The sequence below is a fragment of the Coturnix japonica genome, chromosome 3 (genome assembly GCF_001577835.2).
Source record: "Coturnix japonica isolate 7356 chromosome 3, Coturnix japonica 2.1, whole genome shotgun sequence".
Taxonomy (NCBI): domain Eukaryota; kingdom Metazoa; phylum Chordata; class Aves; order Galliformes; family Phasianidae; genus Coturnix; species Coturnix japonica.
Genome location: NC_029518.1, coordinates 19,525,961 through 19,552,255, shown reverse-complemented (window position 1 = coordinate 19,552,255; position 26,295 = coordinate 19,525,961). Strand labels below are relative to the sequence as shown.

At 42.7% G+C, this 26,295-nt stretch overlaps 1 protein-coding gene across 2 annotated transcripts in view; it reads right to left on the bottom strand.

Annotated features, from left to right (window-relative positions):
- Positions 1 to 10,700: 10,700 nt before the first annotated feature.
- Positions 10,701 to 26,295, bottom strand: part of LPGAT1 (lysophosphatidylglycerol acyltransferase 1) — a 51,924-nt gene continuing 36,329 nt past the window's right edge. For both annotated transcript variants that reach the window (XM_015857321.2, XM_032443923.1), the window contains 2 exons: positions 19,407 to 19,513; positions 10,701 to 16,300 (listed from right to left, as the gene is read on the bottom strand). In XM_015857321.2, the coding sequence (XP_015712807.1) occupies positions 16,149 to 16,300; positions 19,407 to 19,513 (259 nt within the window). In that variant the 3' untranslated portion in view covers positions 10,701 to 16,148. The remainder of the gene's footprint in view (positions 16,301 to 19,406; positions 19,514 to 26,295) is intronic.

Here is a 26,295-nt window from a genome sequence, read left to right as displayed (position 1 = left end):
GCCACACTGTTGCTACTGATGAAATATTCTTACATTCTTACATTTAGACAAAGCCTTTCCTTTCCTCACTGGGAGGCACAAAAGCTCCTGTTGTTTCCATTATAAAAATTCGATGGCTATCCGTAGTTACCTATTCATTACAGGAAAATAATGAGCAAGTGAGTGAACAACACACACTCCCAACTGCTTCATGTAGTGATGCCAGACATCCATGTTCGACATATTCAGATACTGAAGACTAAAATAATGGCCTATAATTCCAACGTGTTTCTTCATGTTATGTCATTAAATGTCAGGAAAAAAAGGACCAGAGAGTAAAATTTCCCAGTATTTAACCTCTGTTGGTTTGGTTTGAGGGGAAACAACGCATTCATTGATGAGATCGTGCACAGCACATCTGTGGACAGGGCAGCTAAGGAACAAAATTGAGAAGCATTAATGATAGTGGTTTAAGCTGCGCCGCATTTCAGTTTTGGTAATGCTGGAATTCAGTGCCAAGTCAGAAAGAAATGGACGCAGCAGGCGAGCTTCAATTAGGGAGTACATTGCAGCAGCTGTACCGTCACTGTTTGGCAAAACAGCCAGTAAAATAAGGAAAACATGGAAGCAAAAGAAATAAAAACAAATCCAGCAAGCAGCAAGTTAAGCTTGTCTATGTAGCAGTGAAGAAAGGGAAAAAGCTGAGTGTGGGGATTAATGAAGAGGGGACTGAGGGAAGTAAAAAGGATGTGTTTTTGTATTCAGGGAGAGTTGCATGTGAACTCGGTTATATCTAGATTTGCTTTATACATTTCTTAAAGGAGGATATTTAAACACATGGCTGGACATTTTGGAAGCGGATCATTTCCTAGCTCTGAATTTTGAAGTGAGAATAACAGCCCTATGTAGTATACGTGTCTCCATGTATACGCTGCTTTTCAAGATGCTCAGAAATCACCTTAGACATTGAAGTAAAATCACAAGTAGTGACTAATGTTTCGTCCACACCTTATCTGGGGTCCTTGCACCTGCAAAGTGTGATGCAATTCAGGCCTACTCTGCACGGATCCAGTACTCTTCTGTACATTCAGGAGGTTGTAAGGCAGTAAGACAGCACTGATGCCAAATATTTATTGCCTTACAAGACACCCTGCCTGGAAAGACAGGAAGCAAAGCCTTTGAACGGAAGGCTGTATGTACTTTGGAACTCTCTTCAATGACCCAATAGCTTCTGCAAAGTCTTGATAATTCAGCTTTTGAGCTTGGAGGACAGCCAGCCCCTGTCCAGCTTCATTCACACCGCATTTTGTTTGGCTGAAGCATGTACTGACTGACCACACTTTAAACTGACTGCCAGCAGAGGCTGAGTGCTACCCCTATTCTAATCTATTCTGTGTATGCGAAAGCAGTGTTTAACCCTCAGCTCTTATGCCTCTTGCATTTTACTTACCTAGTACCACAAGGAGAAACAAAACCAGCTTTTTTGTCTATTACAAGTAATGCTTTTTTCAGATTTTATTTTGGTACCAAATACCAAACGATACCAAAGGAGTTGGGTTGTGTAACATAATGATGCCTGTGCCAAGAATATCAGTTATATCTGATGTAACTGACTTAAGACCAAAAGCCTTGTGGTTCGAGCAGATGAGGGGATAGGTAGAAACTTTTGGCAGAAGACAAATGTTCTGGTACCGTGTGATACACAACTCCCTGGTGTCCCTTACCACAAATTGCAAGAAACGAGTTGCCCAATTTTAAACAGAAAAGACGTGAATTTAATTGCTTCTGTATATCTCTAACACCCAGTGTCTTAGGGGGAGCATTGGTATGTGTGTTTCTCAAAAACAATGCTAATAAAACCAAAACAGCCTACGTGGAATCATAGAATCCTTAGAGTTGGAAGGAACCTTTAAAGACCATCTAGTCCAGCTCTCCTGCACTGAACAGAGACATGAATGGTTCAGTCACGTTGCTCAGAGCCTAATCCTGCCTGGACTTGGGTGTCTCCAGGGATGGGGCATCCACCTCCTCTCTGGACAACCTGTTCCAGTGCCTCAGGACCGACTGTGTAAGACTTTTTCCTTGTATCCAACCTAAATCTCTGCTCTGTAAGTCTGAGACCAAGTCCCCTTGTCTTATCATAACAGACTCTGCTGAAGAGTCTGTCTCCTTCTTTCTTGTGCAACAATCACGTATTGAAGGTCACTGAGACTTTCTGAATGTGGCATCTGAGGCCTGTGGTACCTCATTCAGATTTGGTGTGGCCAAAACTCAGAAACTCATATTTTGTTTCACTTTTAGTGGTTTAAGTATCACCTGAAGCTCAGCCTGAACCCTGGGAGCTCTGTAGTCAAAATACAAGTAGGGATGTAGTTTTGTGGATCACATTGATCTGTAATTTTTCTCTTTTTCTACTTGTAAACAGAAAGAAAGCTTTCCTTGTACCTGTATTGTTGGATACAACATGTTTCTAAGAACCTGGCTGCTTTTGTCAAGTGTCAGAAACTCATTGCTAAAATGGAAGGAAAGACAACATGCACGGGCTTTGACTTTCAAAATACGAGAGCGGCCACACAGGCTGCTGATTGTTTTAATCAGAAAACAGGGGAATTCTGCAGAAAATTGATGTAGAGTTTCGAGAGGAAAAAGAAGCAACCCTAATGTGGGTTTTTAATGTTAGCTAGAAACAACATTTTGTGGTCAGATGCACATTTAACTAATGAGATCATTCGATTCGCAGAATATTAATCTGAATAAAAACAGGGTTCTGGAGCTCGTTCCCTCCTTGTCCTCAGGGAAGTCCCCACATGGTGTGATCCATGAAGGCAGTGGCTGTGTCTGGCTCTCTGGAGCTCATCCTTATCCACACACGAGTGCATGAAGTCCCTTCCTGGCTGCCAGCCTGAGAATCTGCTAATTCAATTTTTCAGTGCCTTCCAGCTTGTTCTCTGATCTTTTAAGTCCCGAGCATTCAGGCAGTTAATTTGTTCTCTGCTAGAGGTGGTTATTATATTAATTAGTCATACTCCGAAGATTTATATGGAACAGACTGGAGAACTTAACAGCCAGTAATTATAATGCCACCTCCTAGGGTGACCCTACAAACAATATCTTCACAGGCGTTGCTCACCGAGGAAAAAGTCATTCTCTCTCTGGCCACAGGGAGCCCCACAACTACCGTTATGAGTCCTGGGGAGAAGACAAGGGGGAGAGCAAAAGCCACGGCCTCTAAGCTGCCTGCCCGGAGCCACAGGAGTTGCTGTATCCTTGAGGTGACTGTACTGCTTGCACCTGGCCTTCTGTTGGCTGTTTTCTTGCCAGCTCCTGCCGAGTGTATTTTGTTTGTCTGCTGTTTTTAGCCAGGCGTACAGAATGCCTGTGTAGCGAACTTGCAAGCAAACAGAGTAATTAGTGCAGACTGTCATCATCATTTCTAAGTTTGTTTTTGACCGCAGCGATCAGGTCACTTTGCAGCATGGAGGATGGTCATTAACCTGTGAAGCCCTAAGTGACAGCATCAGAGAGCTTGACCCCAGAGAGGAATCCCAAATGTAATCACCCCATATACGTGATATTAAATATTTAACCGTCTCAGTACAGTAATAATTCCACACTAGTAGCACCACAGACTAGAAGGCGTAATCACTATTTGACAGTCCATTACTCTAAGATAATTCTACTGTTAATGTATAAGTCCAGTAGCATTCAGCATCAAATGTAGCTTCAGTGCTACATGTCCTTAGCTTTGTCTGGAAGCCAATAGTTCCCAAATAAAAAACATCCCTTATTTTTCTGTTCTATGTATGTAGTGGAGTTGAAGTGAATAGAGCAAGGACTGCTCCTTAAAGGACTCTAGAAAGGCTCTTTGACCAAATATTATTTGACATTTCCTTTGCCAGTCTGCAGGGCTCCTCAGAGGGCTTAACTACTCTCATTTCTGCCAAGGAAGCAGAGACACCATTTCACTTTCCTCAAGCTAAGCAGTGTATGATGCGCAACAATTCAGAATTAATTTGACAATAATGGAGATGACAAGTATTACTGTGAGGTATTTCTGCTATGAGCATTGCCATCCTGTCCTCATTTCACCCCCACCTCCAAGTTTTGGTGTTACAAGGAATCGCTGAACAGCAGACAGGCTCATAATCAGGCAAGGCACACTCATACACTGCTCAGGCACAGCAGCAGCTGCAGCTTTCTACATGAGTAGAAGAGTCCTAAAGTCCCATGAACTGAGCTCTAGCTTAGAGAGAGAAATGAATCAGCATGGGTGTACAAAATGCACAACACACTCAGGTCCATGGGAAGTAGAGGATCGGATCAGAACGATTTTGGTCAGTTGTTTTTGGAGATGGTGTGATCCAACACCTTGCTCAAGTCACGGTGCATCCGAGGCTGTATCCAGTAAACAGTTAGTCAGGAAAACTTCCTGGCTCTTTTTCCACTAACAATGCCCTGAACAAACTGCTGATTAACGGGGGCATTCTCTGTACATAGCTAAGAAAAACAGAATGAGTAGCACTGAAGCCAAGACAGCCATAGAGACAGACACTACTGGCAATAATTCCTCCTTGCGGTGCCAGATACACCTTCTCAGCAGCGAGATTTATTCCACCCCCTCTTCTAGCAGTACCCACAGAAAGCACAGCACAGAGCTGCTCTAGGCTCGCTGCCAGTGTCTCAGATCTGGCCTCTCTTTGATCCCAACTTGCCGTAATGATTTTACAACCTTCCTGCGTAGCTGCAAGCCAAAGGCACTTGCTGGAGCTGGTTACTGAAGAAACCCAAACATAGCAAGAATCTGAAGGTGTGTGAGGGCAGGCATTACGAGTGAGGGAGAGGCAAGTGCAAGTGAAAGGGTTGGGGAGAACGTGGCTCTGTCCAGCCTGTTCCTAACTCGTCACCCCAATAGTCTCTTGCTTGCTCAGATGTCATTTTACTATTAAAGTTTTTGCCCACAGCTCAGGCAGGTTTATCTCTGTCAGATGGAAGCAATGTCCTTAACTTTTAGTACCTTCACAGCTCAACTTAATGCTGTACTAATATGAAGTCCCAGCTTTATTCAAGTCAGTAGGTTCCTCATCACTGAATTCATTCTAAGTAGCTAGTGTAGGCTTATTTTAACTGGCAGGCCTGTGTCTATATAAAAAAGTGCATCATCTATAAAGACCATTTGAAGTCAGATACTTGAAAAACTTGAGAAAACAAGACAATCTGGGGGGGCTTCCACATACTTTTATGAGAATAACAGCATCGCCTGCTTGATCTAACAAGCAACGTAACGTATTTGCTATTTCGGGGGGCAAATTATTTCAGTGGACTCAAATCAGAACACAGTCACCCTTGGATCTGAAGAAGTCCTTCCATTTCTTTAAACAAAGCCAGCAGGAAAGCCACTTACCCACGTGCTGCAGCTGAAAGGGGTGAATCTGTTTATTACCAAAACCTTCCCTGTTGGTTATCCTATGGACAGAGTGGCCGTGTGTCACTTCTGTATCCTTGGAATGAGATGAGCATTTGTACAGACTTCAAAGGAGATCAACATTCTGATGTCTCAGTGGGTTACAATACAGAAAAGCAAGGTGCTTTCATTAGTAACTTTCTTAAACGCTTATAAACCAAGAATTATTGCTCTAAGAAATGCAGGAGATGAACATTTTCAGTGTTCATTTTGCATGAACAACAAAGCCGGTGAATGCTGGAGTCCTACAGATTTTTCTGTGTTGCCTGAACTCTGCTTCCTACTGTGTAATCGTAGCTCTGCTGCATGTTCCCCTCAAATGCCCACCGGGCACAGACAGCTCATGCTGCAGTGACTGTGCAGCCATCCACATATCGGCCAGCTGACCAAATTCTATCAAACGTCTGGACTGTGTATTTGTTCTTCATGGAGCTCAGTGAGCTGGAGAGTCTGTCCTCCAAACAGCTTCCAGGTTTTCAGTTAAAAAAACCCTCTTGCCATCACTCTGGATTCTTCTACCTGATCTAAACGAAGCAGAATATGGCCGGTAGGCCTGAAGGCCATGGGGCAGGCTAACAACAAACAGCTCACCCACAAAGATCGTATTTCTTTAGGAAGCTGGGGATGCTTCCCCATCCCTGATGTGTGGGTTGGAAATGCTACATGAAGCCTCCCAGAAGCTTCCTGTTTAATGGCAACTAAACCTAAAGGCATTCTGATGTTTTAGAGGTAATTTCCTTATGTTGTTACGACAGGGACGAATGATTTTAATGCCTACTAGATAATACTAGATAAGTATTTAATAATCGCGTATCTTAATATGGTAATTGTAGAATTTAAAACCTTTTAAGTAGGGGATAATCCAACATTCCTACAGAATATTTCATTGTGATTTGCTAATATGATGAAGAGCATAATTTTGTCTGCAAGTTTAGTGATTTAAAATGCCATTTACAAATAACTATCCTTTGTTACATTTGAACGTAGCTATTCGGCCTTAAGATCAGGTCCACATTAAGCCACAGGCGGATATAAAAATGGAAGGTACGAGAAGAATCCGGTTGTTTGGTTAACTGCAGACAGTCCAAGTGTAGCTACTTGAATGGCTCTTGATGCTTATGTGAATGATGGCATAATGCGCTTGTGCTTACAATGTTAGAATTGACTGAAGGTCATAGGTAAGTCCCATTTCGTTTTCCAGCGCTATTAACAGCACATCAGTCAACACACAAATGTTTCTGTAGGTTAAGCGACAGGTCAGTGTGTCCAGCTGGATGTGACCAATAACTTCACTCAGAAGTTCAGGAGTGTAATTTAAAGTCACTTTTGTTGTGAGCCTCCGTTCCTGAGGTGAAAGTGGCACCGGTCACATCCCTTGAGAAACACGGGCCTGTTGGCTGACCTCTGTAGCACCACATTAGACAGAACGCTAGAAACTGGTGGTTAATCCCTCCACAAGGAAGCTCAGTGCGTTGTGCTGGCAGGAAATTATGGCTTGGTTAGAGCAGATGTAGGGCTTTTGTCATTGTTACTCAGTGCAGAAAATGAAAGCACAAGGAGGCAAAGTCAGGCGGTAGGTCGGGGACATGGCTTCTGAGTCTTATCCACTGTCAGGCCAGCAGTCCGACCACGAGGCTACACGTGTCACTTTACATAGTGTACAAGCCTCCAAGATTTCAGTGTCAGAATCAGTGTTATCCTAATGAACTCTGCCCTCTCCCCTCCCATCCCCCTTCATATTTTTTGTCTCTTTCTCTCTGCAGATACACTGAATATGTTCTCAGATTTCAGATAAATTTGGAACATTTTCATTTATAATCCTAATTAGCAGACATGAGAGGAGCTGACCTCTTTTAAGTAACTGGAAAGGTTGAGTCATTGAGGCCTGAGTAACCAAGGTCAAAATATGATGCTGAGCACACGCCTTACAGTAATCTAGTTTGGACTTTACAACATTAGAGATATTAAACTATAAATCTTCAAAACACAAAGATCTACTTTTCCTCTATGAAAAAATAAGATACAGTTGTTTTTTAAACTGGAAATTGTTAATGGAAGAGAGTCATAGTATTTCACGTAGCTGCAGTGCATCCGCTCCTGTTTAGGTCTATTCACATTAGCAATAATACTTAGGATAAAGCTGCTTCTGTCTTTAATACAGGATCTGTTATGTCACGAGAGGTTCAATGCCTGCAACAAGCACCATTACATAACGATGCTTCATCCACACTATATTGGCATGCATTAGCCAACAAGGATGAGAGGCATGCAGCTGTGGGAATCGATGTTCCTCTTTACATGCTGCATCAGAGATATGAAAATGGGTCCAAGGAGCAGGTGGCCTGATATTTCTTACTACGTTTCCTCTTTCTCCCTAAGAGGAAGAACAAGAACATCTCTGGTTCTCTTACACTAATCCGTGTTCAAAATTGATATAATTTGTTAGAGCAGGTTATTACAGCATTACGACGACTCTGACCTCACAGCATCTTCAGTGTTAAAAGCAGGAGTGAGGAGGGACACACTGCTCCACATGCAGTCCTCTGGAGCAGCACCCATTCAATAAAGATTTCAGAGTGAAAGGAGCGCTTACACATCCTTGAGCCAGTGAAACTAAACCCCTGTGAGCTTGTACGTAATTATTTCCACAAAGCTGCTTCCTGGCTTTTACATCAGCTACTTCAGTCAAGTAATTATTTTTCTTCAGATTTGTGGAAAGAGCAAGCTTAAAGTAAGGTGCTTCTGTCAGAAAAGGGTAAAAGGCAGCAAGAGAGACATTGTAATAGAAACACTGTGGGTCCTCTGGCAAGGAACAGTTCAAGAGGGCAGGGCGCAGCATTTCATTTGCTTCTCAGTAGGACACAAGCCCCCATAAAAGCAGTTATTGAGCACTTGCCCCTACCCTGCCTTCAGAGCTGAGCTCACCAGGCCCTTCTCCTGCAGTCTGCTGCTTTTCCTTTGCTGCACTTGTGCTGATTTTGGCCCAATTCCATTGGTACTAATGGTAATGGGAGCACTGGTACAAACAAGACTGCTGTGCTATACATTACCCTGTCATCATAATGCTTGCTTCTAGAATCAAGTAAGGGTTATTGCTATAACCTCGAGACTTCGTAGCATTCATCCAGTGCTGCAAAGCAAGGAACTTCTTGTTCTGCAGTTTTGTTCATTTAACTGCAGCATTCACCTTTCTTTCTATACAGCTTATTTCTGACTCATCTTCTGGGCTTACAGCATCCAAGATAAAAATAGGTAATTGTTCCATCTAAATTCCCATAATCCTTGTACTCATTAAACATAAAGTCATGTAACTGTTCTTAGTCAGGATTGCACTAATCAGTGCAACTGGCACTTCTGACCTTGTGATATCTATCCTTACTGCAGCCCCAGGTCTGCTGTGCTGCCTGATGCAGCACGTATCGCACCTCCTCTCACAGCCAAGCACTGGAGAGAGAAACGGGCGCATCAGAAAATAAGCACCGAGAACTTTTTGCAAAGTAATGGGTATTTTTTCCACATCTTTACCCTTCGGCTTGGCTGAATAGTTTGGATTTATTTACACACAGTCAATTAAAGGGCCACAAGTTAAAAGCAGAGACCAAACTTCATAGATGCTTTAGGAAGACAGTATTTTCACATGGGGGATAATTGCTATTGGCAGTAGATGTTTTTTGCTGTAGGTGCTAACGTTTACTGTTTGATTTATGTGAGTTTCACCGGAGCCAGGAGATCACTAATGGTAAATCCATCATTAAATCAAAACTCACCGTCAAGCTGCATTTAAATGGTTATTTGAATAAATTATACTGACAGGCCAATCAATTCTCTGAATGTTATAATAAAAAGCAGAAGGATTTTAAGTGTACAGGTGATGAACCTACTGGAATGAGAGCAGAGATGTAAATAGTCAGTTCAGAGGAGTCCTCGGTCATTGCAGACTTGACAGGTATATAGAGCTAGGGAAGGCAGGCAGAAAAAAAACAATTGGGGATTGTATTTGTTTTTAAAGTACTCATTAACACAAGAGGAAAGGCACAACTAGTGCCAACTCAGAACTAAAGCAGCTTCCTCTGAAAACAAATGAACTTTTAACAGAACCTGTAGGCAGCCTGCAGTACTGCAGTAGTACCTGCAGTAGTACCTGCAGTACTCGTCCACCTCCTCGGGCACAAAAATGCATCAGGGCTACAAAATAGGACGCTAAGGAGGCAGCCTTCAAGGATAACAAAATAGGGATATAAATTTCTGTGGGTCAAGACATAAGCCAGCTTGTAATGGGAAGGTTGGAAAGAAATGATCTATACATAGCAAGGGTATTTGAAACCTGGCCACTCCAAGGATCCTTACAGTTTGCCCTGAGATCAGCTATTCTTGGTGAGGACACTGGCTTGGACATATCTGGGGCCTGACTCACAGACAGCTTCTGTGGTCTATATTTACATAACCAAGGCAGGCATTTTAATAGTTATTCCAGTACGAAATGTGCCAAGAACTTCTTTACAGTTGAGGGTGACGGAGCACTGGAACAGGGCTATGCCCAGGGAGGTGGTGGAGTCTCCTTCTCTGGAGATATTGCAAGACCCACCTGGATGCTACCTGTGTGAACAGGGGTGTAGGGAGCCTGCTTTGGCAGGGGTGGACTCGATGATCTCTGGTTTTATTTATTGCTATCTCTTCCAGTTCAGGGCCTTATTAAGTCTAGGGCAGAAACATTGTGCTGAAAAGTTAAATGACTAAAAATTGACCATATAGTTACTAGTAAAACAATAAGTTTTGTACTCAGGATAAGATCCAGCCTAGTTACCTGCATCATGTAGGTCACAACCTCCCCCGGTAATTCGGTTAAACAGAACCTACTTTATCCCAGCTCCACAGCAAAGTATTTAAGAGGACAGTTTTAACCTCAGGAGTGAGGGACCAAATACACACCCCTTAGGACGGCTTCTTCTGCACAGAGCTGCTGCATCTCTCCTCTTTTCTTCCAGAGTATAGTCAGTGATGGAGACTACCTGCAGAGGGCTCGTATGGAGCGTTTTACTTTCTTTGAGGCAAATTTAAATTCATTGTAAGTCAATGAGTCCCTTCCCATCTTTAACACTCGTGGATCAATCTGTACCAATTCTTAACACAGCAGTACTTAGAATTAATTTTACTTTTAAAGTTATCGTTAAAACTTGTATCCAGCTGTGGTAGATGTCAGCACAATCTACCAACCAAAAGCCACGTGGCAGCCAACTGAAAGTAAGAGCACACAGAGGAGTCCTGAGAGATACAGATTTATTTATATCTGACCAGCACGTCATGATATGGGCACAACTCAGACAGCTGACATTCCTTTAGCCAAAAGGACGTCTTCCTTTTTAAAAATACATCTTTTCTTCCCAGCAGGAAAGACTTTTGTTTCCATTTTTTTTTCAAACAAACATTTAACACGAGGCAGGAATGGATTTACAACAATGGCTTCTCAGAACGATGACACAGCCGGTGAGCAGTGGGTCTCCCACCCGTGTCTTCATTTAGATTTCAGGCTTTTCCTCCCCAACTCCCCCCCACCCCTCACAGGAAAACACCACACAACGAAGAGCACAAAGCCCAGAGGGGAAACAAAGAGGTAGATGGAGCTTCAGCCATCACTGCTGGCCAGACTCCTCCTCCACACCGAGGAATTCCTTGCTGGGTCACACTGCAGCACTGCACGCTGAGCAGGTAACGCTGCACGTGGCAACTGAGCGCTGTGTCAGGGCTGCAGAATGGATGGGGCTGTTCTGCTCCACATGGCTTTGCCCAGATGAAGCTGTTTAAAAGCAGACTGCGCTTTTCAACAGGTGCATCTGCCAAACGACTACGGCCTCACTCACAAGGTCGGACTCCCATCTCTCCTGGGTGGCAGCAGCCTGGGCTCAGTGGGGACATGGGTTCTGTTCCCAGCATCCCACGAACTCTTAGGAACTTTGAGGGGAATCATTGCTACACAGCACCCTGCGCAGGAACTGCAGGCAGAGCACCCACAGCTTCCAGCAGGTACCTGAGCAGAGGATGGCTGCAGGAATTGCTTTCCCCAACCTGCTGCTCCACTCCTCCCCTCACACCGCTGCTGGTACAAAGAGGTTCCTCTATTTATCCTTCCACAGAGCTCCATAACCAATGCTGTCACTTAACTCTCAGCTGCATGGTGAACTGGTTTTTTTCCCCCTAGTATTTGTGGTCTTCATAGCGAGCACAGACTGTGCATCTATTAGATACAAGCACAATAAATAACAGCCCTCAAACAAAAACATCTCTGCTGTTTTGTTCTGAGAGCCTCTGAAGAGAAATGCTTCCTCTGGTATCTGCCTGCAGTTCTGAACAACATCGTGGCTGCTGGAAATACCTGGTGAAAACCCAATGAAATAATTCCAGTGCAACAAATCCATCCACAACAGCCATCTGCACAGTCACAGGGTAACTGCACCCATCTGTCATACAGAGCATGGCGTGGTTAACGTGGGGAAGGAGAAAATCGGATGCTAACATAATTGCTATCAAGAAAACTAACTTTTATGGTCCAAAACGAACACCATTGCAGAGAAGCTTTAAAAGCACTCGCTCACTGTAAGAGGACAACTGTTCAGTGTATCATTAAACTTCAGCATTCAGTGCTTAAACCAAAGATTGGACTTCAAAACACACAGAATCCTTCTCAATCCTTCCTGCATCCCAGGCAGACTCCACAGCTTTAGCACAGGAAAGCTGACATTGCTCAGGAGCGTTCATAATGCACGCAGACTTAAAAAATCACAGAATGGATTTTGTTTTGCTCTTGCAATTGTTGTTCTTAAAAAAAAAAAGCAAAGAAGTGTAAAAGTTCTCAAGTATGCAGTTTTGCAAAATAACCCTTTATTTCGCATGGCTCCACTATTTCCAAACGATACAGTACCCGGATGCATCATTACGTTGTGTGATTGTATCAGCCCAGCATGCAGCCTCCAGCCTTGCTGCCTCAGAACGCGCCCGCTCCCAGCTTTAAGTGCCTTTGGTTCCAACACTGTATGTCAAGGCAAAGCGGAGCAGCTGGATCTGTCACACACAGTGATTGGTGTATCTGCATTCACTTAGGCAAACAAAATTGACAGAGTTAACAGCACTTTATGGCCAAACGCCCCAAACAATGACATCGTGTACAAGAAGATGGGTAAGGAGCAGTACCACAGCAGTCATTTCAATGCAGCAAGATGCATCCTGTTTTGAGGCTCGGGGTGGAACAGGGAGAAGGAAGCTGGTAATTTTCAGGGCAGTGAGGTTAATTGCAATCTTTCTTTTCAGAATCTGATGAGAGCAGCTGGAAAAAAAATAAATCCCTCCTGCCAGAGTCATCACTGTCGAAATGAGTGGTAACAGAACCATACATACAACGAAAGAGAATCTGTGTGGAAGGTACACGCAAAGGGCACTAAAATAGAAGTGCTGCTCGTTTTGGAGGGGCAGATCATCTTCTTCTGATGAAGTTCAGTAAGAGCAGTAACGCGAAGCCATTGGGACCTGCACAGTTTGCAGTGAAACTTGTTTATGAACAATTAAACGGAGAAACTTAGGAATGTTGAGCACAACCCTGACAGAGAAACGCCTTTATTCACAATGAACTTGAACCGCCATGTTCTCACTTGTGTGTGCAACAGCTTTCCATTTATTTCTTTCATCCTGTTGTCACTATATACATTCTCCCATATTATTTCTCCTAACACGTATTTAAAATCACAGCAATTAACCATTTTGTGATCAACTGCATGGTTCACAAACACTTCTATCAAGTGCAGGTTGAACTCTTCAGAAGAGGACACCCTTGGCTGCAGCAGCACAGCGCCTGCCCCAGCTGTAGCCCCAGCCAACGCCAGAAGGTCCGACCCAGCCGGAACCCACAGGGATCCAATGTTTTACAAGCTTGCCTGCCAAGCTCTGGCCTTCACCAACACATAAAGTAGCATCCGAGTTCATGCTGGGAGGATACTTTGGATTTTCTTCAGTTTCATTCGACTGTCACCTACAGCAGCTCAGCCGGAGCCAGAGACAACATCACACTCTGTTCACATGTTCCAGAGCAGGCAGGAAAGAAGCCTAAGACCTAATACTATTTACTCAACCTATCAAAACAACAACCAGTGCTTTCAAACAGATGTCTCTCAATACTGAGAACCTTAAAGGAACTAACTGAAAATGCACGGGACCAGATGAACCACAGGATTACCTGAAACATTATTGCGCATTACTAATTTCTTCAGGCAGTGTGTGAACACTCGCTGTTGACTGCAATCCATTGGAAAAAATACTGCATTGCAAAGGAAAAAAGAGTATGCTCTTACATGGAGTTTACTGGATCAGTTACAAACAGCCTCCAGGTGCAAGTTACTGCTGTGCAATCTGCTTATAGAAACTTCCCTTTTCTTATCACTCCAGTCTGTCCTATCTCACGTTAAAACAGCTGTAAAATAAGGGCATCTCTGTGGCTCTGATCGACCCACCCTGTGGAGGACAGCAATGATTAGCTCACCAACTGCATTCTGCAGTTTTGAGAGTCCATTTGTGCCCAATTGCTGCAGCCTGACCACTCACACCTGATGGTGATGGGCTGCCCCAGAACCTGCCTGGAAAAAAGCAGATTAAATACATTCATTCCATCAGCTGTGATTTAGCAAGAGCAACAGGAAAGGACTTAGACTCCCTTTTCAGAGCATACCTCTTCTCAAGTGGCTTTATGTTACACCAGCGTTCAGGTATGGGGCTAGGTGTAAGACAGGTGGGATTTACAGACAGCATCCTAAATAAAATATTAAGGCTCTATATCTAGATAAACGCTGTCCTTTGCCTTCCCACTGCAGTGGTACATGTAAGTCCATGAGGGGACTCACAGCTCAGGGGAACTTGTCACAGTCTGTGGTTTCACAGCCATCCTCACAGAGCTACTTCAAGATAAAGCTCATTTTAGAGCGAGAGAGAAGTGGCAAATTTGACAAAGGGCTTTTCAATTACATCAAGGAAATCAGCCTTGCCTCATACGTTGGTACGCTCATCCTGCTCCTCCAAAGGAACTGACTGTGTTTGTTTCTGCATGTCGCCCACAGATTCGATAGCAGGAGAAGAGGGATCAATATCACTAACTGAGAGCCAAAACCGCTGAGGGCTTACTTGGTTCTCAGTAAAACCACCGTACAAAAGGCAGCATTGCCACATCTCAAGTTCTGGCTCCTCTGCTCGTATTTAGAGAGATTAATTTTATTTTAGGAACAGCTCTCTCAAATCTGTGTATAATCACACAAAGACAATGCCAACTAGACCAGCCGGGGTCAGGACACACACCGCAGACTCCCTTTAGAGAGCATCTCGTTTTATACATCTGGAAACGGAGCTGAACTTCTGTTCTGCTTTGCCTTTAAAATGACTTCATTCTTCCATTATGATTTTCAGCATGCTGGTGAGCTAATTAATACTGCCCTCTGTATAGTCACTCAGATGATTTACCCTTGCTTTTGCTTTTCTTTTCTAGTGATATCCTCATAGAGATTCATGGTAGCAATTACACCTACTATTTTTTTTTTGTTTGTTTTTTAATATGTATTTTTCTAAGAAACTAGTTTTCCTCTGTTATTTCTTAGCAAAACATTAAGATGGTTGGCATTGAATCATTTAAACTCTCCCACAAGTACATTTAGTGCTGTTGCAACTAGCAGGGGAGAAAAAGGCCTCTATAAACCACTCAAAGGTCACCTTGGTTGGACTGCAGTATACAAAGTACAAAGGTGGCTAAAAATCACCAGCAGCACCAGCGGGCCTTCAGAAACAGCTGGCATTGCTCTGGCAATTGGTCGATGCATGGCAGATAAAGCTTTCCCCTACTCCCTGTGTCTTTCTTTCACTGTATTTTCGCCTTTAAAAGTGCATTTAGAAAAGTGACGATGGTCAACTAGATGTATTCTGAACAAAGGGAGAAAAACAGATCAAGTGACTATAATTTGCCAAGTTTCCTCATAATATGAGCTACGGGTAGCACACAGAATTCGGTTAGCTGATGGTAAGACCACAGCAGGGATGGGCTGATTCATCAACTACGGATAACTTCTAATCACACTATGATGAGGCAATGCTTTTTTAAGGACTGATTCCTCACGAAACACACCTGAACAGGACCCTGCTGGGGTCTCGGTTTGAGATCAATGAGTTTGAGACAGCAGCTGCTGACTAGGCAATGGCAAAGATGCCGCCATCAGCTCCGCTGAAATCTCTGGCTCCAGCACAATGAGCTGCAATAAAGCACACGTTTGTGCAAATGAGGAATCTCTACCACACCAATGCTGCACAGACTACTGAAGAGACAAGTTGCTGAGTTTTCTGAGCTCTAACTACAACGCCGAGAAATACTTATGGTGACGGTTTTCTTGTTGCAGACATTCTTCTACGGTGGTTGTACGATTGCACCTTTTGTCCAAATGCTGAGTTTGCTCAAGTGTGGGTGAGAGTATACACTTCTTAAAAATACAGACAATTCTTAAAATAATACATCATCAGGTCACTATGCTACTGATCTTCTCTTTCAGCGGAGTTTAAAATTTCCCCAAAGAGAGGTGAGAGTCCGTCCAGTATTCTCCTTTACTCTTGTATACTCACATTTGCACATACAACATGGTACTCATTTGCAAGAGCCTCGATTCCCACTGTGTCCTCAGGTCCCATTCCACTTTTAAAACAGGCAATGATAAAAATACTGTAAGATGCAGTACCACATACCGCCTGACAAAAACGCAAGTGATTGTATGCCGACCAGCCACAGGTTGCTGAGGGTCATCTCCCGAGAAACAGCTTTTGTTTGACCCTGCAGTGAAGGAAAAGCTCCTGAAAATGAAAAACAAACAAAAAAAACCCCACATTCAATGCATCTGCAGCAGCAATACGGGCTGAGTGTATTAAAGTAAGATTCAAAGAGTAAAGATACAACAGCACCAATTCTGAACCTTAGAATCCACCCAGTTTGGGCAATTAGATACTCTCAGCAACTCATCTGTGCTTCACATCTGCAGTTACTGGTGGAACTGCAAACAAGCACTTAAGACAAAGCTTTTCTTTCTGTATGAATGGTCTTATATTAAAAATCTTGATGAATCCCTTGTCCTCTCACTGAGGCATATGTTCACGTGCGAGCAGATCTGTCACTCCATTTATTCACCTCCTAGTAATTTCCACTGCTCACCTCCTATTTGTCCACTCTGTGCTACACTTGTTCTTCCATGGCCCATTCGTCTTCCCATGCCAACACCGTTGGCTGATTTAACTAACTCTCCTGATAGCAACTGCTTCTTCCCCTTCCTCCTCTCCCAAGCCAACTCATTCTGTTACAAAGACAGTGATCCTTGACGCTGCTAGACAAGCCAAGCACTTTTAGTTGTCCTTCACAGGAACGACTCCTTCCCCTTCATCATCTTCACACCTACCACCTGCCCCTCTTCCCAGTTCAACTTGTATTTCTCGAGCTGGAATGACAGACCTGTATGCAGAATTTCCAGATGAGGTTTCAGATCTGGTACAATGGAAAAAGTACTTTTCCAGCACTACTGAAATTACTCTCCTGTTGCCCTGTAGGATGACACTGCTTACTTATTTTACTTGCATCACACCAGTTGGCTTAAGATCAGAGCACGAATGAGGAGCACGATGTCTTCAACTATTCATTTCCAATTGATAAGCTCCAAGTTTACAGCATTGGGTTTTTATTTGTTTTAATTAGTCTCCAAGAGCTAAATGTAATCCCATTTGTGTTACTGCAGTGTTCAAGGTTATCCCGCTCAAGACTTCAGAGCAATCACGCGCTTGCCAATACAAGCTTTCTTTTAGCTGCTAGGAATCTGTAAAGAGTTTTAACTTTATAAATGAAAGGTGGAAAATGTAGTACATGAACAAATGTGACAGATTGATATTCAAACTTTTAAGGGCGTTTTTGTTTTTTAAGTTACCAAATGTTTCAGATCTTCCCTAGATCTATTGAAGTCCTTAATATTGGGAATACTAAAAAAACAAACAACCAAAACCAACTGTTTTAGGCTGAGATTCTTCTTCTTTCCAATAAAAATAATTCAAAAGAGAGAGTGCACAGTACAGATGGTACTGGTGACAAAGCAGTGACAAGATTTTGACATTTCAAGTACAACTAAACATGACTCCAGTTTAAATAGTGCTCTGATTTCAGGCAATGTGCCATTAAAAGTTGACCCCTGGGGAGCTGTTGGGATCCCCTTCGTGGGACCTCCCTGGGGTTTTCTGCAAACTGCAACAGCTCCTTTTTCAGTACTGCACGGCAGCAAAACAGAATGCAACCAAGTTCTCAACTGACATAAGTGGGAGTAACTTATAAGTTATGGTAATTTATGCCTAATACGGTTCTACATCATATCATTTACATTTATGATTTCTTAATTAATTCCTGCTTATTACATTGCCGAATTATAGCCAATTATCCTATTTTTGAAGGAGTAAGTCTGATTATATTCATTACGCTTTTTGAAATTCTGGTCTGGTTCGATTTTTAGGTACAATCATTTCACTTCAGTGGTATTTGTGAAATAATGTCTCAACAACACGAATTCCTGACATTCTATTATCTATACCTTTAAGCACAATCACCAAGTTATTTGTCTAATATGAGCACTTAGATGCAATGTACACAGTAGGCTCTGACTTTGCCATCCCTGATGGCTGAGGGGCAGCAGTATTTCATACAGCAAAGTACAACTCTGGTTATCAGAGAATTCAAACTTTCTAAGTGTTAATGCGTAAAATTAAGCATTCAAAAAGGAATCAGAACAGATCTTGCAATAAATCATCCAATAAAAGCAGCATCTTCATTTCAGCACAGTCACTCTGAAATACTAAACTCGGTTGATCCAACATACTTTCTTTTCCTCAGCAGTTGTGATAATCACTAAGATACTTGTTTTTTCTACAAACACAAGTTACAGTATTTCTGTTGGAGTCTCCCTGCTCAGTCAATATTTGATAGACTTCCTTCCCTGTATGTCTAAACAAAACCATTTTTCCCTCTCTGTTTTTTCTATTTCATTTTAACATGTTAATTTCCTCTGGTGTGTGCTCTGAAAACACCCACACCCATTAACTGGATGGAAAAAAAAGAGGCTTCAGGAAACATTTCTCCAGCTCAAGTGCTTACCTGATGTTTTAAATCACATTATTTGCCATTATCCCTTCAGTAGTGTTACTAATGCCCTCAATTTATTTAGATCTCTCTGATCCTTCAACATCCAAAGTATGTTACAATACAAGTGACTCAGCACACCTCACAGCAAGGAGAGCAGCAGGCCCAGCACAGGGCTGGCATGCAGACTCCAGAGATCTCGTGCTGCATAATTCATACAGACCCTTCCAATAACATCTTCTGTTTTGCCTCACAGGAAACAGAACACAACTAGGATTTTGCATTACGCTTACAGACTACTTAGACCAGTTTTCTCTAACAATACAAGCATCAGGGGAAGATGCTAAATAGATAAAACTTGCCTCACATGAGAGTCTTATTTAATCCCTTTTAGCCAAGAATTTGTTGATTATTTAAACCCTGACCATTCCCCTCCATGCATAAACTCTGAATTATTTTATTGTGCATGTGAGTATTCACTGCATCTCTGAATCTTTCTAAAACATTCCCCTCCATGAAAGCCTCTGGCAGCAAGTTTCACAGCTGAGCTGCTGGGGAAAGAAAGGGATTTCCTTAGCTCTATTTGTCACGTCTCAGTTTCCAAATGTCTCAGCCAGGCAAATGGTTCTTAAATACTGCCTAACATGAGTTCTTCTCCCATGTAAAAATGTCAGTAATTATACGGACTGTGTTCATGTAAAAAAGAAAAAGTATACACATTCTTAAGTCACCTTGAGATCCTTGTAAGAAAAAACGTAATGAAAGTGTAATTCTCTGAGTTAGATACTTTCCTACCTGTTTCATAGAAATGGGACAAGAGATCCTCCTTTTCAATGAATCGTTGATACAGCCACTGTGAGAGAGCTTCGGGCTCTGCAGGTACATCTTTAATTGGAAAAATCCTACCAAAGAAGAGAAACACAATTCATTCTTTCATTTGTTCACAGAGCACATGATTATTCAGAATGAAAGGAAGGAATGCTCCCGGTAACCAGCCAGATGCTCACAGGAGACGCCTGTATTTTAAGCTTGCAGCAAATACAATAGTGCAGCAATTGATAGAAGCTATTCTATACTAGGTCTGTTTAGGAAAATTCAATGTCCAGGACAGAATTCACTAAGATACGTACAGAGAGAAACCCCCAGCAACCCACTGCACCTCAGCTACCTTCTTTCAAAACACACTTTCAAGTCTGACAATTGTGAAACCACTGCAGCACACTCAAAGTGCACTTTGGTATATATAGAAGATGCTTTGTATCTGCTGTGTTCCACTGGGAGGCCACTGAAGAAGTAATGTGTGCATCAGGCTAGCCTGAAAAAAAAAACAGGCTGAGTAACATAAGACCTCAAGTGGAGCTTTCTCTTCCCAAGAGAACTCCCAGTCAGCCTGTCATCTACGCTACGTTTTACTTCCATTAGTAGAGTTTTCTTTCTTTTTTAAAACACGGCCTTGTATACTGAAAAGAATTTGTGATAACAACTCAATTGTATGGGCAGTGTCTGGCTGATAAGGGAACAGCAGACACAGAAATAACGGATGTTTCTGAAGAACGCCTTTCTTATTTTTACGGTTTTCAGCATTCCTGCTTGATTTGTTGCTCAGTCATTTGTACCTCCTCCTTTCACCATTTTTTTCATGAAAAAAGAACCTGCAGTATAGGAGATAGGCAGCAATACACGGAACTGATCAATGAGAAAGAATAATGATGCTTTGGCATACAAAGAAAACTTCAATATAAGGAGGTGAACACTTCCCACTACAGCATCAGTGTTAACTCAGAGAGCTCTGTAGCCTTTGCATCAATTCTACCTACAAGGTTCTCAAAGAGTTCTCCATGCCCAAAGCCATTGGCTCAAGAAGGATTTGGAGGTAGTCGGTGGTCCAGTAAATAGCTCAAGCTCTTAAGTGTGAACATTAAGAAAAAGACAGGTAAAGAATCATCTTACCTTGAAGCTCAGGTGTTACAGAACACTTCAAAATTAAAACGCAAGAAAGCAAGTGAAAAGCATCCCCAAGGAGAAGGGACTATCTTTGTTGAGGTCTTAACATTAAGACAGATGGCCTAACCTGTATCCAAGTACTACTGTACTGCCAGGCTCTACTTTTACTCTCTCCTTTTTATCTGGTGTGAAGAGATAAAAGGCCTCAGCAACTGAATATTGCATTTCACAGTGTATTTCTGAAGGACAGATGCTCACTTACACACATCTGAAGATAGTTAAGGACTAAACACACGTGTGGGCTTAGGACAGAAATCTAGGATTACCTGCCCTCACAAGCATTTTCCAACTCCATAACCTAAGTAAGCCTGATATTGTTCCAAAAATATACTCATTGGTGTGAAAACATCATCACAACGGCTAACAGGATGCATGTTAGAAACTATTTATCAGCTGCCTCTTTCATGGAGTAGCAAAGCAGTGTAAATGATGGGAGACTAACGGAGCACAGTATGCCACCTCCTGCTGGAATCCATCCAGGCCCTTAGATGAGTCCACACAGTATCGGAACACTTTGACATCTGAATACAAACTCTTAAGAAGTTTACACCCATTTTGAATGAATATTAATGCAACATGGAGAACAACTGGTTTTCTAATTACGCTACACCGGCTGTTACGACCTATCAGTGATAGTTCTTCATGTATTCTGAAGTATTTTCAAACATGGTTTTAGATTATCTAGGTTTATTATTTCACAAGCACAGCATTAATGACAGAACTTAATTAGAGATTAAATGTCTAAATCCTCAAACTCTGGAAACCGAACACACTGCCATGTTCCCTGCTCCTCAGACAGCTCCTTTAGGACCATGTTTTAAAGGGAGTTCAGGTTCAGGAAAGCCAACTGAGAAGGCCCAACATTGCAAAACTCTACACAGATGACTCAAAACCAAAGGATGGAAGTGATGCTGACTGCAGCAGGTTCATCACCAGCCATCAGCAGCAGAACCATCGGCTCCAGCCTTCAGAGACACCCTCGTGTCTCTCATTCCTTCATCCGTTAAATGCGAGCCAACGATAGTAGCTGTATCTGTCCCCCATGCTGTGAGCCTAGAGATCCTCCCCTCAGCTCAGCCACACTTTTATTCCATACAGTTTTCAGAGCACATCTCAGACTGAACAGGAAAAAACATTTATCCTACCATTTTTCTCTGAGTTTCAGTGACTGACAAAAGGTAGCACTTTTTTCCATCTGCAAAACCTTAAGCAAATCCAATGGTCACAAAGCCAACCGGATATGTAACAAGAGCAGAAAAAAATCCTCTGTCAGAACATCAGACAAACGTGAAATGGTTTCCAGAATTGATACAGCATAGATATCTGAATAAATTAATGTATTTAGGTAACAGCCATAGCACTGAACCAGCAGCCTCCAGCACCTGCTGCCTCTGTCCTACGAGACAGCACCTGAACTCGTGCGTCACACATTGCACCGCTCCCTCTGCAGGGATCTCCCTGGCTTCCCCCACACTGGGCCCAGCTGGCAGCAACAAGGCTGACAGAGCTGAGGGGATTCTGTAAAGGACTCTCCGAGCGGATGTTTCTTCTGGTTTCCAAAACACAAGACAGCTAATTAGTCTCATCTCGTTAGCATTACAGCGATAAACAATCTATGCTCTCCTTGCCTACAGTACCGTTCTCTCTGTGGCATCGTGCATGCACAAAGACAAGCCTACCACGACATTTGTTCCTCTGCCAGTTGAAGAAAAACAAAGGACCACCACCATTTCTATCGCTCTGCTCAAAGACAAAATCTAAACAGCCCCAACATGTCACCATTTTGCTGTTAGTTCCTCCAAGATGAGAAAAGCTGCACCAAAAGTTAAAAGAATGGCTCACAGGAAAGATGGTGCCATCTACTCTCATCTCTCACCTGTGACAGTGCTGCTCAGCGCCTGCAGCCATGCCAAGCACCCAACAGATGGCAAAGGGTTTGCTTCCCATCACAGAGGAAAAGAGCAAAACAAAGGAAAAGCACAAGTCCACCCGGTACTGACAGATCTATCACTTACGTCAGCAACATCTGCACGGACCAATAAATATATTAAGATTACAAACCAACTGAAACAGTTACTGTGATATTTTGACACACAGAGAGGTGGAGGAGCCAAAGAAGCTTTATGGAAAAAACAACTAGCTGGAACACCTGCACAAATACAGAAAGAAAAGAACAGGAAGACACAGTGAGGATAATGACCTTCACCTCTACAACTGCAGACCAATTTAATGACATGTTTCAAGATAATGTAAAAGCTCAAAAGTTAACAAATGATTTTCAGAAACATGGCACTTTCAGGAACATTTAAGCCACATTAAATAGTCCTCATTGGTGATAACCTATAATTAAATATTAAAATGGAAAAAGTTAATCAACACCACCTTTAAGCACTAATTGCCTCATCATCTGTCCCATCTCTAATTAAATTCACTATCCCCCTACTCTTTCTAAACTTCACCTGCTGTTTCAATGGCTCTTCAAATAAGCTCAGTGTGATGGAGGCCATTGGTATCCCTCAGACACCTCCAAACAGCATGTTAAAATCTACTGCAGAACTGGATGCCCTTCACAGCCATTTCTGCAAAACTCATTCAGCAACCACAATATATTCCATTTTATTTATAGCTAAGAGTCTAAGCTTATTTTAATAAATCTATATTCACGCAGACACAGAAAAAGAACTTCCTCAGTAGTTGAAAGCTTGTTTCAGCAGCAGCACAGTGCGAAAGCTGGTATGATAAGGAAAGGTGACACAGTTCTTATCTGCACTACGGCGCCAGGACAGCTGAGCTGGCTCAAAATTAAGTGGTGCCTTCATGCAGTGTGAATGCAGCTACCTGCCCTGCTGGGATGAGGGCTGTGGCTGGCTCTGCCTTCAGGCTCTGCACCACCCTCACCAGAGCACTGAGCAAGCAGGGATATGACCACATGAGGTGGGGGAAGTTAATACAAAATGAGCCATAAGCCATTCTTTGATTTGCTCCTTCCAGCACATGACCTTTTCTGTGGTGCTTAGTGCTTTAACAGACGGCCTCCCTAATTTCCCCCTAACTCCAACAATGTTTGACATGGAAAAAGTTTATTTTGAGGAAAAGTGAGGCTACAGCTTAGCCTAATGATGAGCTTTTGCAAAACAAGTAACTTATACAGGAAACAGGTGAATAGCAAGCTTTAACTTGACTACCAAAATTTGAGCCGTCAACCAAAAATGACCACAGGATTAAAATGAACTTTCTCTGCCTTTTCCATCAGTTAGAAAAGTGAAAAAATGAGGCTGGTTGCTGTGTCCTCTACACTCCTGCTGTTGCTCCCTAAGTAGGATGGAAGAGAAACAGACCTGTATAAAAAGACACGCCACCAGAAATGAAAAACACCAGATCCTAAAGGCAGCAAGGCACAGACTGCTTGTGAGCAAGAGGAACAGCAGACAGCACCACGTGAATGGCTGTAACAGAGGCAGCTCTGCAGTAAGCTCGTCCTCTGCTTCAGAATGAGCAGCACAGAAAGTAACTTACCAAGCAGCAGGAAAGTAAAATCATTTTGACTGGCACAGTCTTCGGTGGCGGGGTGTTGGTTTATTGTTATTGCTGCTGTTTTCCCCTGAACAACTTCTGATTAAGATCTGACATAGCAATGGGATCAAGCCATCACCACATTTGCACATGTGAGGACACGACCAAGGAGGCTCCAGAGAGTCATGAGAGAGCTCATGTTGAGAACTTAAAAAACAAGCTCTAATAAATTGGTGTCAGGGCACTGAGCCTCAATTATCTGCCCGCCCAATGCTGGGGGAGGTTTGGTCAATTGACTGTACAGAGCTGTACTGTTTTCTTTCCTTCCAGAAACCCTCTGGGAGAGTACTTTTGTTTCTTACTCTTTCCTATCCAACCCCCCATTCCCCAAGCACTCTGCGGGTTCTCAGTGGTGCCAACAACTTTGTTCAAATCACAAATCTATCATTTCAAGTGATTACAACACCAAAGGCATCCATAACATCACAGTGTTCTGATAGAAAAGAAGATAAAAAGGACAAGAGGAGAAAAGTAAAAAAGGAAAAAGAAACGATCACTTGCTGATATGTCCCGAATGGAGCCTAACTGAAAAGCAATAGAAAAAGATGATGCAGCTTGAGTGAACTCACCTACACCCATCATTCAGTTGCTTTCTGCTAATTCTACCATCAATAAATATATCCTTTACGTATAACAGACCTTTAAAGGTGCACAAACATATCTACAAATCAGTTTGATTATCATACTGGAGGTGAAAATTCATTCTAGACTGCAGCTCTAGTCCCAGATACATTAGAAGTTCTTAGTGTATGAGATGAATGATGTGGTAAACCTAAAAATGGATAAAAACGGTGCGGCAGTTTTCTAGTATAGAATTATTCTAGGTCGTCAAAGAGAATCAAAGAGAAGAGCTGCAGAAGGGCCTGACAATGGCTGCAGATGAAATAAAGCACACCAGATAAAATGACATCCTGTACAACTTAGTGTGTATGTTCACCTTTGAGAAACTTGAAGACAGATTCCTATAAAAAGCGGGACAGATTGAGGCATGGCTGTGGAAAACAGCCCCAGTGAGCATCCTGTACTGAGTTGTTGACGAAAGGGAATAACACAAAAATCACACAACTTTGTGATAGAAGTGTGATAAACCACATCCCTCAGTGCCACATTTCCACATTTCTTGAACTCCTCCATGGATGGTGACTCCACCACCTCCCTGGGCAGCCTGTGCTGCTGCCTCACTGCTCTTTCTGAGAGGAAATGTTTCCTAATATCCAACCTGAACTTCTCCATGTGCAACGCGAGGCCATTAGCTCTTGTCCTGATGCAGCTTTCCCAGCCACAAACCGAGAAAGCTCCTGAAAGCAGGACTTGGGGTGGCCTTCTGTCCCACTTACCAGGTTTTGGTACCACCTGTAATGGACATCAAACTACTTCTTTACAAAAATATCTGAGTTACACAGTGATCAAAATCACTAAATTTACTAAAGTAAACTACAATCTGAATTTTAAGAAAGCAATCCGCTGGGAGATCAAAGAGCTCTATGGAGAAGCGTCTTCCTTTCATCCCCAAGACACATGGTGTGCTGTTACATTTCTGATAAGGAGAGGACGTCTTTAGATTGCTGATTGTTTCATGATACATCGGTATGTTGCTTTATACGTCAGTAAGACAAATACGTCATCTAGGTATTATGCTCTTATGAAACATTTGCAGTAGGATTCCTTTATTTGCTCTGATAATGGTTAGTGGCAGATACACAATGGAAGCATGTAAAAAGAAAGGTAGTCTTGGATTAGATGGAGCTCCTCTTTGACCTAAGACATCTGCTATTTTATTTAGGGACTAAATAGACTCCCAGCCTTTTCACTGAACTATCCAACTACGCTGCTGAGATTATCAAGCAGAAGTGGAGAGCTGGAATATATGATCCTCCAGGACCCTAATATTTGTGAAAGCAGCCTTTATTCCTTCTACTCCCCTTCAGAAACAGTGCCATCCTTCTTGATCAGGGTCTCCTACTCTGCTGGAGCTGCTCCAAACTCCAAGGAGCAGGGCAGCCTCAGGATTCCCTTAGAAAGCTGCATGTTTCTCAGGTGATAAAGCCTGTAGCACTGCTGCAGAAAAAAAAGGTCCCATTTTATCACCTCATGACTCTATATAGGG